This window comes from Talpa europaea (assembly GCF_964194135.1).
Source record: "Talpa europaea genome assembly, chromosome: 10".
Classification (NCBI taxonomy): domain Eukaryota; kingdom Metazoa; phylum Chordata; class Mammalia; order Eulipotyphla; family Talpidae; genus Talpa; species Talpa europaea.
In genome coordinates, this window is record NC_140077.1 from 67697552 (window position 1) to 67710001 (window position 12450).

Genomic DNA, 12450 nt, shown 5'->3' on the forward strand with positions numbered 1-12450 from the left:
GAATTCTCTCACCCTCCCGCGCTTCTGACTGTACCCAGTGCTTGTATAAACAAACAAACAAACAAAAATAAATAATATATGCCTCTTAAAAAAATAAATAAAATAAAATAAATTAAGATTTATTTATTTATGCATACAAGAGCTGGGGTACAGGCCAGAGATGCAGGGGGGGGAGGCGGGGAGGTGAGAGGATTCACCAGAGACAAAGTGGGGAGCAGAACAGGCATATTGAAGTACACTGCTGAGGGGAGCAGCGGGCAAGTCAGGAGAGGTCTGCTGCGCCATGTGGGTTTCTCCCTGGCCGGCCGCAGATTGAACTCGTGCTGCAGAGGCTGCGGATTGCTTCATAGTGTGGTGCTTAACCCCTTGAGTCACCAGGGAGGCCCGAAGATTTACAGTTTTAAACAGCAGTATTTTTTAAACTCATCTGCGGTGACCTGTCTACAGAATAACCAACACTTTACTCAGTACAAAGTCATAATATAAATAGTCACTAATTTAATCATCACAACTTCAAGATCTGCTAGCAGTGCTGGTTCCAATTTCACCAAGGAGCCCATAGCAAAGTGAACACGTATATTCAAAGCTTGACACACCTTCAGATTTTCGAAGGTTTCCCACAACAGACATCTTAAAAGGATTTTCTTTCATTTAAGTAAATAATTTTGATACATTGAGTGGTTCCAGTTTTAAGAAACTGAAATTTATAGCTAGGCTCCTTTCTTATTTTTGAAATTCAACAAAAACAAGAAATCTGATATCCATTCACAAACAAGTTGCCTTCCTCCCTGATGGAAGGACATCGCCACTGTAGAGAAGGTGGGGGTGCAAGCAGAATTATTCTCCAGCACCGGACAAGCAAAAAAAGGGAACTGTATTCACGAAGCTGAGGCTAAAACCCTCACCTCTCTGGCCTGACCTCCCCTTCCGTCAGCAAGGATAAGGGGGCAGGTTTGGTGAGACACCTACCGTCTTTACAATCACTGACAAGATCTCCCAGGCCCAAGTCAGTTCACCCAGTGCCTCTCGCTCAGTGGTAGCCTGTCAATGGAGGTGCCAGGGTCACCTCACACAGGTGAACAGTTTGCAGAATGCCTGTGGCTTCCTGGACTGCAAGCAGTCGAGGTCTGCTCCAGTGAGCCCTGCCACCCGGAATGATGGGGTGGGTGCTGCCTCTGGGTCCTTAGCCTGTTTGAGGCAGGGCGCTGGGTTGTTCTAGAACATGTGTCCTTTCGGGGTTATCACTAGTCGGCAAACCTAATAGAAAGTCCCTTCCGCTAAAGGAAGGCACTCAGGGAGACAGAAGTGGAAAGCAGCAGCCCCCATCCTGACACGTCCAGCACAGCACTTCCATCCTCCTAAGGAATCAGCCAAGCCCTTTTCTCAAGCACAAAAGAAACAAATAGATATGGAATATAAACCAAGCAGCAGGCTAACTCGCGCACTAGTGACCTATGACTTTAAAGAATCATGGCTTGGGCCTCCCTGCTGGCGCAGGGGTTAAGCACCCAGGAGCACATGGTGGTCTCAGGATGACTCGCGATGAGACTGCTCCAGACTAACCCCATGCAACTAAAGACATGGGGCCAGGATATCACTTTCAGCTCAGGAATTCTAAGCAGCTGAATATTATTGAGGTGTGATCCAAAGACAGAGACTGCCTTGCCTCACTTATATTTAAAATATTTTAAATATAAGTGATAGAACATGGCAAGGCTGACACATGGAGCCAAGATGAAAGCCACAGCAAATTCTCGGTTAGTGGCGCACGTCCTAGAAAGTTTGTACCCCGAGCAAGGACAGGACACAGGCCTGTTCCAAAGTCTCGGAACCTGACAGGGCTCATGATGTCGACATAGCTTCAAACCCGCCATCTCCCAAGGAGCTGGAAAATTCCACCACCACCTATCCCTGCTGGTACAATGATCATGGCCCGGGCTGGCTGGCAATATTCCCACAGAACCTTTACACTCATGTTCTAAATTGGACCTCTTACTACAGCGAACGTGCTCACTAGGTGATTACTATCCCAGCCTCAGTTGTTAGAATCCCTACTTGTATAAGGAGCTGTTAGGGAGAAACGGCATCGGTGTTGACAAAGCATTTATATTAAGGAATCCTTCCTACAGTAAGCAAAGGTGTTTTTTGTTTTTTTTTTTAATTAGAAAAAACGCCACATTTTAGTCAGTACAAGAGCACCACATGTGAGAAACACAGAAAAGTACAAGTGGGACTTAAAGAGAAACAGCACGAGACAGAATAGCTGACATTGACCCTTTGGGGAGCCTGCCGCGGCCAAAGGAACCACCACCCCACACGCACAAATGCGGTCGTGGGGGCAGAACCCACACCAGGACAGGCAGAGCCACATGTCTCCCCACCACCCATGGTTTCCTCCACTTTACGCAACGCGAAGAAATACTTGACATAAAGTTATTTTACAGCCAACACAGCTGTAGGAGGATCGTCGAGCAAACCTATATCCTCAGGGAGCTGTTCACTGAAGTGTAAAATGGGCTTCACATTTTTATCTTTGTGCAAAATCCACACACAATAGAAGCTGTGACAGTGCAGCCTCAGCAATGCAGGGACGGGGCTATTCACATGTGGTGAGGAGAACCCATGAGGCTGTAAGCAGGGCTTGCAAACGCCAGCGCTTCCATCCAGTTGGGGCAGCTGAAGAAGAAGCAAGTTCACGTCTGAAGAGCCGCTGCCTTCTAGGCCAGGTGAAGGCTGTCCGGGGTCACCTCTGCCCACCTTGGGTCTCTGTCCTACTGGACCCTGCAGTTCTCGCCGCTTGGGGCCTCGGGTCCCACTTCTGGGTGGGGGGCTGGCCAGTCTCGCTCGGTCATCAGGCCCCCCAGGAGACTGTTGGCTGAACCCCTCAGGGCAGCACCTGGCTCCACTGGGTTTCCCTCTGCCACCTTGACCTGCGACACAAGCACATCTGTTAGAGGCTTAACCCACAGCCACCTCTCCACAGACGAAAACATAAAGCTCACGTCACCAGGTGCCCCTCCCACTGGGGGCTGAGCAGTGCAACACTCCTGTCCTGGGAGCAGGCCCACCTCAGAGTCACCCCCCAGGCCAGAGGCTGCGCCCCCATCAGAGGCGAGTCTCGGGGTACTGTCCTCTCCACCTCAGTGTGCCCAGGGCCCAGGAGAGGCTGGGCTGCCAGTGATAGCCCTGTGTCCCAAAGCCAGGACCTGACCACCCACACGTGTCCTGAAGTCCCGCTGCCACGGGGACTGCCTGTCCACACAACAAAGCTGCTTCAGGAGGGGCTCCCAGCACCTCCTCTCAAGAGCCCCTGTCCAGTACCAAGAGCACTCACAGCCCCCCATGGGGCTCCAGGCAGAGAGCAGGCTGCGGGGACAGTGGGGCTCAGGCCCAGGTGAGCGAAGCTTCTCTTCTTAGAGCCTTGGTCTACTCTGACATGCAACTCCTCACAAAGGAAGGAGAAACCACCAGGGACGACGTCACAAAATGGCTTCCTAACCACCCTGTAAGCCCCTACGCCTGCAACCCTCGCAGCTCTGTCACAAACGCAGCAGCCTGACATGAGGACACAGCTAAGCCCCAGGCATCACGAGGACCCGCACAGAACCCAAGTCTGCAAACCAGAGGGCAGACGCCAAAGTGAGGAATTGCAGCACAGTGAGCTGCAGGAAAGCTCGGGAAACAGGTCCCTCCCCCCACTTGCCCCCTCCCCACGCTTTAGTTTCCTGACCCAAGAGCTCCAGAGACACCCTGACTATAATGGAAGTCCTGAGCCAGCAGAACGCAGCACATAATCCCTTAGTGCATAAAGCTCTCAACATCAGCGAATAGATTGCCAGCCTCGTCCCTGATCTGATCCACTGTGGGGTCGGAGTCCTGGCAAGCAGAGAGCCTGCCCCTCTCCCGGGACAGGCATCCCAGCACCAGACACCACCCTCACCGCCGTGCACACGCCACAGGCCATGATCTACATGCTTAACACCCTGACGAGTGAGCAAAGGAAAAATGACAGAACTTTTAAAACTTCTGAAGCTACTCCAGCAACTTCCAGCAACGTTCCCTGATTCCCAGTTTGAGAAACACTGGAAAAAGAATTCAGTAAAACACACGCTTTCGCCTAGCCAGGCGGGAGCTGCTGGAGAGGCTGCAGCCTGGACTGAAGACACCAGCACAGACGTTCTCGATTCGAACAGCAGGCAGGCTCGTGACAAGGCGTTCAGAGGGGGCTATGTCCTAGAGCACCCCAACAATCAAGACAGAGAAACCCGTAACAGAATCCCTCTCCCTGAGATGCGTGCGGTTTTTTTCTTTTAATTGAAGTAACACTGCAATGTTAACATTATGTTAGTTTCAGGTGTGCAGGGCTGAGAACTGACACTCATGTGAACAGGAAGTTCGCAATCCTCTTGTCACCACATCTTTGTTCTGTCCTGAATGACCCACCCGCTTCCCTAGCTAACCATTATAGTCCAAAAGTTTATTTTTGTTTTATTTAGTTGATGTGTTTGTTTACCACATACCAGTAAGAGGGGCACTGCTTGTCTTTCCTGTCCGACTGTTGTCACCAAGCACTATACCTTCCTGGCTCATCCACATTGTCACAAACAGCAGGATTTCATCTGTTCCTAGGCTGCAGAGTATCCAGGCCACATTTTTACCCACATGTCCGCCGATGTGTGCCCAGGACTTACCTTCTGTGATCTGCTGCCCGCAGCTGCAGGTTTGTTGGGCTCCGCCTGATTCTCTTTGTTGAGACTGAGGCGGGGTGAGGGTAAATTCTGGGCAGCTAGGCGAGGGCTGCTCCTGGTGGCCAGGGTGGTTCTCCGAAGGACGTAGGGGCTCGTCTTTCCAGTTGGGATATTAGCAAACCCTAAGGGCAAAAGAGCTGGCTGTCAACATGCTCCTCACTGGAGAACAGCTGACAGACACAGGGGTGGCGCCCAGAGCACGTCCTCTGCCCCGTGGACAGGCAGACCTCACACTCGCCCTGGAGAGGCCACGTCGAATCGGTAACTGACAGCAATTCTCATCAGAAATCTCAGAAGCTGCAATGGTAAAGCAGGGACAGTGGACAGAAAGTTTCCTTTGCTGCTGCTTCCCTGAGGGCCTCCAGGAGCTATTCTTGGAGCTCTGACGAGCACACCAGCATTGCAGGAAAAATTGGACTAGGGGAAGATAAAGGATAATATGGAAAGGAAATCACAAAAGGGCCGATTTTGTTTAAAGAGAAAAACAGGGTGTGGGAAAGCCCCTCCGGGGACAGTTCTCATGCAGATGCGAGGCTCAGGGGCCTTGTTCGCTCGCCCAGAGGAGCTGGCAGGACCTGGCAACCAAGAGGGTCCCTCAAGGCACCACGGCTCCAGGCAGCCTGACCGGCTGTGAGCAGCACAGGTTTGGTTTCCCGCCCTCTCATGACAAGTACAGAACGGCAGTGAGCACGGGTGGCAAAACGTCTGGGATGAGGCTTGCCTAGGAAGGCTTCTGAGCCGTGGTGGCTGAGGACAGCAGGGACAAACCCTAAGGACGACCGCAAAGGGCAGCTCCAGCTGGGGCTGGTGTCCATGCTTCCTCCGGGTCACAGACCATGGGCCCACAAGGCCCAGGATATAACCTAAGAATATCCTGGCACCTGCGTGCTGACATGGCCTGGGTAGGACACAAGGCTCTTTCTAAGCCACACGCACCTTTCTTCACAACCTCCGGAAGCCCCTCAGGCTCAAACACGTCCTCCGTGGGGTGAGGGCTGCTGTGAACGGCTCTCCGGCTTTTCTTGGAAAACGTCTCCGGCGTAGAAGGCGTTGTGGCCCCTCCACTCTCCTGAATCCCACTGAGCCTTTGCCTCTTGCCGGAAGCTTTATTTGGGCCAAAGGATAACTCCTTCTTCCAAGCAGGAGGGGAGGGAGATGGTTCTAGAACTGCCGAGTCAGGCAACGGACTGTGGGGATGGCATCGGACCGGCTGAGCCCGCAGGAGGTTAAGCTGGGTCTCCAGCATCTCCTTGGCCGTCTCCAGCTTCTCATGGCTGATGAGCAGGGCGCAGTACTTGTCCAGGTACTCGTCGGCCTCCTTGCTCTTGGCTTCCAGGGTTTCCTTCAGTTCCTTCATCTCAGCCGCTAACTCCTCCGCACTTGCATCCGCAGTAGCACCTGCAAAGATAAGGTGAAAGCACGTCTCCTGCGACTGCCACCCGTCCAGCGAGCATGGGCACCCAAGCAGGCGGCCCGGCCCTGCGCTTGCTCCAGGAACAAAGGCACACCTGTGCCTGTGCTTAGTCCAGATACTCCTGCCCGGGAGTCCTCACGAGGGAGCGTCCTAGCAGCTGCTTGTTCCCTAAAACCCACCAACGCCTCCACCTGCTATTTCAGTCCACCCAGCACCTTCCCTGTAGTTCATGTGAGCGAGAACTTACTCATCAGGCCCTATCCTGTCCATACTCTCCTGCAAAGATGAATGCAGGCCCTATCCCGTCCATACTCTCCTGCAAAGATGAATGAAAAGCTACATCCACAGCAGGGGCAGGACAAGCTGAACAAGCTCCAAGGAGCATCTGGAGCAGGGGGAACTGACAGGCAAGTGCTTGGAGGACAAAGTCAAGCAGGTCAGTCTGAAGTTGACATGAAAACCACCCAGCCCCGAGCCGCGGCCAACGGAGCACTGGCCTGCCCCACAGTGACCACTGTCCGTGCTGGGGGCACAGGTGTGGCACCTACCAGCCATCATTTCTTTTTATTTTACCTCCGCACCCCAAAATACAGCTGACCCCAAGGAGGGGCAAGGACAAGTGGAGTGGGCGGTCTCTCAGTGAGCAAAGCTGGCTCAAGCAGCAATGCCCAGGACATGGGGCTACACCTGTGCACCCTCCCGCCAGGGACACTGCCGGCTGCCTGGCTTTGGAGGGACGGAGGACACCATCACCTGTTTCACAATGCAGGTTTCATTCTGAATTCCCTTGATGACCCTGAGCTGAGCACAAAATTCAGACTGGAAACGGCTGAGAGTCAGCACAGAGCGCTCACAGGGAAGGTCCCATGCCCCGTGCCCACCTGCCCCCTGGCTCTTCTCCGCAGTGCTGCACTGAGCCAGCTCCTTCTGCAGTGCTTCCTTCTCCTGCTCCAGCTGTTTACAGGATTTGATCAACAGCTTGATCTTTCCCTGAGCACGTTCGTTCTCCTTCTTCAGCTGATTTGCATATTTTAGATTGTCCATCTACAAAACAACAGCAATCCCACTTAAAACCTTGCATTTCTTACAAGCATGTGGAATAGTAATTATGAAATTGAACGAGGACTCACGTGCTCCAAATTTAAAATTTGTTGTCTTCAAGTATACATCAGGATGTGCCTAGAACAACTCCCATCCAACTGCCCAGCTTCCCAAGTCTCCTCCATGCCCTGGTTTTGTGGCTCCCGTCTTAGCTCAGTTTCTAACAAAGGCCTTTTAAGGGGGTGCCCGGTGCCCCAGATCCACTGGGAATCATGCTGGGGAGGTGGGGGGCAGGGAGTGCATGGACAGATTCTGGGTGAGAGAACTCTGTTCCGCTTGAAAGCCTCAGTGACTAAACTGGTTTTTAGTCACAGCAAGTGAAGGCCACCTAGGACCACGACTCACTTGTAACCCGACGCCACCCTAAGGCAGAGAGGGACGGGAACGTGGGTCACAGCTCAGGTCACAGCTCTTAACCATCGCCTATGGCAGCATCCCAAAGAGCTTGGACCTGAGCAGGCACATCACAGCCACGGTCTGCCCCAAGCCCGCTTCACGACGCCTTTTGCCACAGAAAAATGAATTTGCTTATCAGTGTCACCCCCAGATCCCACCGGGGTGTAAGGTGACGCCCAGCAGGTGATACGTAATATCTAAAACGTATGGATTTCTAGAACAGTCTAGATCCAGGAGGCTCAGCTAAGAGAGCAGGACATGAGGGGCAGGCCAGGGGATCTTAAAGAGGCTGGGTGTCATGTTCACGACCCAGGCAGGTCACTCCCCTGTAAACTCCATCCTGAAATGATTTACCAGCAGCGCTGCAGGGGATTTCCACTTCTGAATCCAACCACAGCTGGATTAGAGATCCAGTTAGTATGGTTTCAACAATGCTCATCGACTAGACCTCATTAAAATCTTTACAAGGGGTCTGGCAAAACAGCCCAGAAGTGACCACCACCCCATGCATGGGTGTGCGATCAGACACCACCTGCAGTGAGCTATCCAGGATTCAGAGCAAAAAGTGAGCGGCCCCACAGCTCCATCAACCGCCCTGAAGCCAACATCTGTCCTGGTATGGCAGCAGCAGGACTGGCCAGCAGTCGCGAGCAGTTCCTCCATGCCCAGTCGGGTGTGTTCCTGGTGCAAGAGATCTGAGTGCACAGCGCTTGCACCCAGCTGCCCAGGTGCATGTATCCAACACACAAGTAACACCCTGACTTTAAAGTTCCAGTCAACCCAAGGATCTCTGTCCTCCAGGCTCACACACGCTGGAAGGATTTCGTTGTGTGACAATGGAAAGGTTGCAGCACCATCTACTGTCTGACAGGCCCAGGCAAGGCCTCACCACCTTCTTCTTCTAAAGTGATTTTGTTTTTTTAAAGAAACGTTTTTCCTAAGAAAAGGTTTCAGGATCCTGGCATGGAGAGATGGGGAGAAAACGCACACACCCGTCCTGGCCCAGCACTTGGCCCCCGGTGAGTCCCAGGAGCCCAGGGAAGCAGATGCACAGACACGGGGAATGACCCCCTCGCCCCCAGCCAAGCTCGGGGCCGCCCAGACCACACATGCCCCATTTGCCTCTAATATCCTCTGGTCTGGTCGTGGCATGACCAACCGACAGTTTATTCCAGCTGTGAGCCTGAGGCCATTCATTAACTTTTTTGTGAATAACTGAGAAAATTGAGAATGAGGCTCACAATGACCGCAATAACTATCACAAACGTTAAAGTGAAAGCACTTGAACCCAAGCCACGAACATGCCGCCATCCGTGGGTTGAGGGAGCGAGAAGGGCCATACCTTGCCTCTCTCCAGTTTTTCCAAAAGCTGGGTGGTGGCTGCCAGGGAGCAGCTGAGCTCCTCCTTGCTGGACTTCAAGAGGCCCAGTTCTACCTGCTGGGAGCTGAGACGTTCTTCGTTAGAAGCCAATTTCTCTCGGTAAGCCTGGATTTCCATTTCAGACTAGGGCAGAAAAATGTTACTTTAACTGGGAGATGAAACCCAAAAATATCATAAGGAAGACAAAATAGAGAACAACTGTCCCAAGGCCCTCAATTCATCTTTGCGACTCTCCTATTCTACCCCAGTATGGAAACCCAATTTTTTTAAAATCCCAGTTGCAGACTGAGACCCGCAGAGAGTGGGACAGACGTGGCCTTAACGGGAGGGCGCCCCTTGAGAAGACAGGGTGCAATTATGCCTCGAGGACCCTGGCCTCCAGTCCCAAAGCCCAACCCCATGCCCACCTGCTTGCGGGCATCCAGCAGGGCCTGGTGCGTCTGCTCGGCCTCACACAGCCGTCGCTCAAGGGCAGCCACCTCTTCTCTCTCTCTCCCTTCCTTCTCAAGCTGCATCTTGTGCTCAGAATCTAAACGCTTCTTCAATTCACTATTTTCTTGCAAGAGCTGCTGCAGCTGACCCTGAACAGGAACGTGGTAACATCAGAGGAAAATAAATAAGTGCAAACCGGACATGTCTTCAAGAAGTGCAGAGCACGTGGGGAGGGAACGTAATTCAGGGCAAGCCCAGATCTGCACAGAAGGGCCCAGGATCCAGTGAAGACTACTGCTGCTCCCACCAGGCTGCCCACTACCCCCAGAGACACAGGCTCTCTGCGTCCCCCTCCCCCAGCCCACGCTGGGCCCACCGCCCAGGCTTCCAGGCCTACTGATTCCAGAACCAACACTGCAGCAAGGCCCAGCCCACCAGCACCGCCACCTGCTGCAGCCCCAGATCCGTTCCCATCTCTGACCCACGGGTCTGCGTGTCCCATAAGTGTCCCCAGGCTCCTGCCCCTCATCCTTCCCTGCACAGACCGGCAGCTGGCCTGGGGGCTGTCTCCACAGGCCACATGGACACGTCCCCTCTCCATCTGCTCCTAAACCCGCACCCAGCTGGTTTCACCTCAGCTCCTCTGACTTAGCTCCAGGGGACAAAGCCAAGGGAACCCTCCATCCTCCTCTCACAGAGCCTGGAGCAGGATGGGCACGGCCCCCTCTTCCATCAGCTGCCAAAGCTCAGCATTCTCCTGGCTGGCCTGTCCACATCCCCGTCCTCCTGCTGGTCTTGTCTCCTCTGTCTCCCCACGGAGTTGGGGGCCTCCAGGCCGCACCAACACCTTTGCTCCACCTGTGCCTCTGTTCCACCTCATTTCCTGCCCTCTCCGTTCTCCTCAGGTGCTTCTTACATTCTGAGGTAGCTGAGGGAAGGTGTCCAACCTTCAACCCCCTCCAAGCTCCTGTGTTGCAGCTGCTATGCCTCAAGACCTGCACTGCAGTCCCGACTGACCGGCCACAAGGGCTCCCTCCAGCTTCTAAAGAACACAAAGACCTGCCAACCCTAGGTTTTCCACTCTGCTCTCTAGACCTGGAAAGCTCTTTTCTCTGCCCGTTCTTCTCACAGATGACCAGTGAACCGCAGGTGGAGTCCCCCACACACCCCGTCTGAACAGGGGTGTCCCCATCCCACTTCCACCTACTGCAGGGCGCTGCTTAATGCACTTAACCGTTTGTTTGCACATTTCCTATCTGACAAGGCCGACTCTCAGCCCTACTAGGGCAGGAGCCACAGCTACCAACAACCTCCCGTCCTGCCCCCACAGGACACATGGCCAGCGAGGCTGCCGCAAGGTCACCCAGCAGGCAGGACTCGGGGGCACTGGCAAGGAAGATTTGCATGGGGCACTGCCAGGAAATCCTGTAATCCAATCGCTGAGATTAAGTGCCAGCGTTTTCTGATTTCGATTATATTAAATGTCTCATTTAAAGACAAGCACAAGCTCCCCCATTCCTTATACGGGCGATTACACACTCACTTCTACTTTAGCAATGACTCCGGTCATACTCACAACCCCTGTGTGTCCTGTGCTGCCTCAGTTCCACAGAACAAGGTTGCATCAGCATGGTGGGGCACAGGGGCCCAGCCTTCAGCCAAAGCTGGCCTGCAGGGCTCTCCCCACCTGCCAGCCTGCTGCCCAGGGCTGCCACCTCGCACTGTGCCAGGGGTCCAGGAGCAAGGGAGGCTCAGGCCGGAGCCTGAGAGGGACCAGTCCTGTCCTCCAGGCGCACCCCAAGAATGTGCCAGCTTCACACCCAGCTGTGACTGTGCTCGTTCTCCAGACAGGACACTGGGGTCACCTTCCGGGCACACGACAGCCCAGGGGGAGACTACGCCAAGTCTGACTGATGGGATCTGTAAGTAGGGCGGTCCCGTGCAGCAGGAGACCTTATAAGAACACCAGTGGGGGTGGGGGGTGGCAGTGAGGGACCGGGAATCTGCCCAAGGTCACTTACATCACTGCTCTTTATCTCTTCTGACTTCAGTTTCAATTCTTCCATGAGCCTGCTTTTCTCCCCACTAAATTCTTCCTTCAAGGCCGTCGTTCTCTGTGTCAGCTCCTGCACTTCCCTCTGCAGCTCCATCTCCCTCAGCACTAGGGCGTCCACCTGAAAGTCCATCTTCCATTAGGGTGTGTCATTTCCAATCCATCGCCCTGATACAGCAGCAGACACCTGGCACCCACTTTAGTCTTCAAAAATAAAATGGAAGCCGGCTAATCCCCCTCCACTAATCCACTCAAATGAAATTCTCCAGGCCTACTGGTCAGCTCACTTTTTCTTCTCAGGAAAGATTTAATAAAAGACAGCAATGAGGAAAGGAATGACAAGCAGTGATATGATATTACTAAGTCTGAAAATCCAGCACAGGAGTATTAATGTGATTTAAACTTAGACATCAGAGAAGAGGGGATGAGGCAGAGGGCAAGGTTTTTATCAGTCTCAGCTCAGCTAATCTTACCCTGGCATCGAATCAGAGACAAACCTGCCCACAACTAGCTAAACCTGCCAAAGCTCTGGTGTTGGCATTTGCTCTGCCCGGAGCGCCTGCTCTGATTGCCTGATCACCTCCACCAGAGCTACCCCCTTGAGAGCTGCATGAAAAGTTGAAATTCTTGGAAAATACAGTTAGGATTGATGGCTTTTTCTGGACAGTCCATTTTCTTTTATTATCTGTCCAGTAAAACTTATAATTTGAAAGAATGGCTTTCCTGGATCAGTAAGTAAACACAGAGCAAAGCATTCATTTTCCTTTGATAGTTGAACCTCCTGATAACAGACCTTCCCGTCCATCATCAGCTGACAGGACGGAACACACCCGGGGCCAGGAACCTCAGGTGGGGACAATAGCAACATCTTTACTAGTTCTTGCCCCCAAAGGATTTTTTTTTAAAACAATTTATTTATATATTT

The 12450-nt window shown here is 53.0% G+C and overlaps 1 protein-coding gene across 1 annotated transcript in view; it reads right to left on the reverse strand.

Annotated features, from left to right (window-relative positions):
* Positions 1 to 2771: 2771 nt before the first annotated feature.
* The window catches only part of CENPF (centromere protein F), a gene marked incomplete at both ends in the record, with an annotated part of 45480 nt that continues 35801 nt past the window's right edge, over positions 2772 to 12450 (reverse strand). Inside the window, 7 exons of the mRNA XM_084245493.1 lie at positions 2772 to 2930; positions 4692 to 4870; positions 5685 to 6146; positions 7044 to 7206; positions 9002 to 9163; positions 9448 to 9621; positions 11494 to 11646. Coding sequence (XP_084101619.1) covers positions 2772 to 2930; positions 4692 to 4870; positions 5685 to 6146; positions 7044 to 7206; positions 9002 to 9163; positions 9448 to 9621; positions 11494 to 11646 — 1452 coding nt within the window. The remainder of the gene's footprint in view (positions 2931 to 4691; positions 4871 to 5684; positions 6147 to 7043; positions 7207 to 9001; positions 9164 to 9447; positions 9622 to 11493; positions 11647 to 12450) is intronic.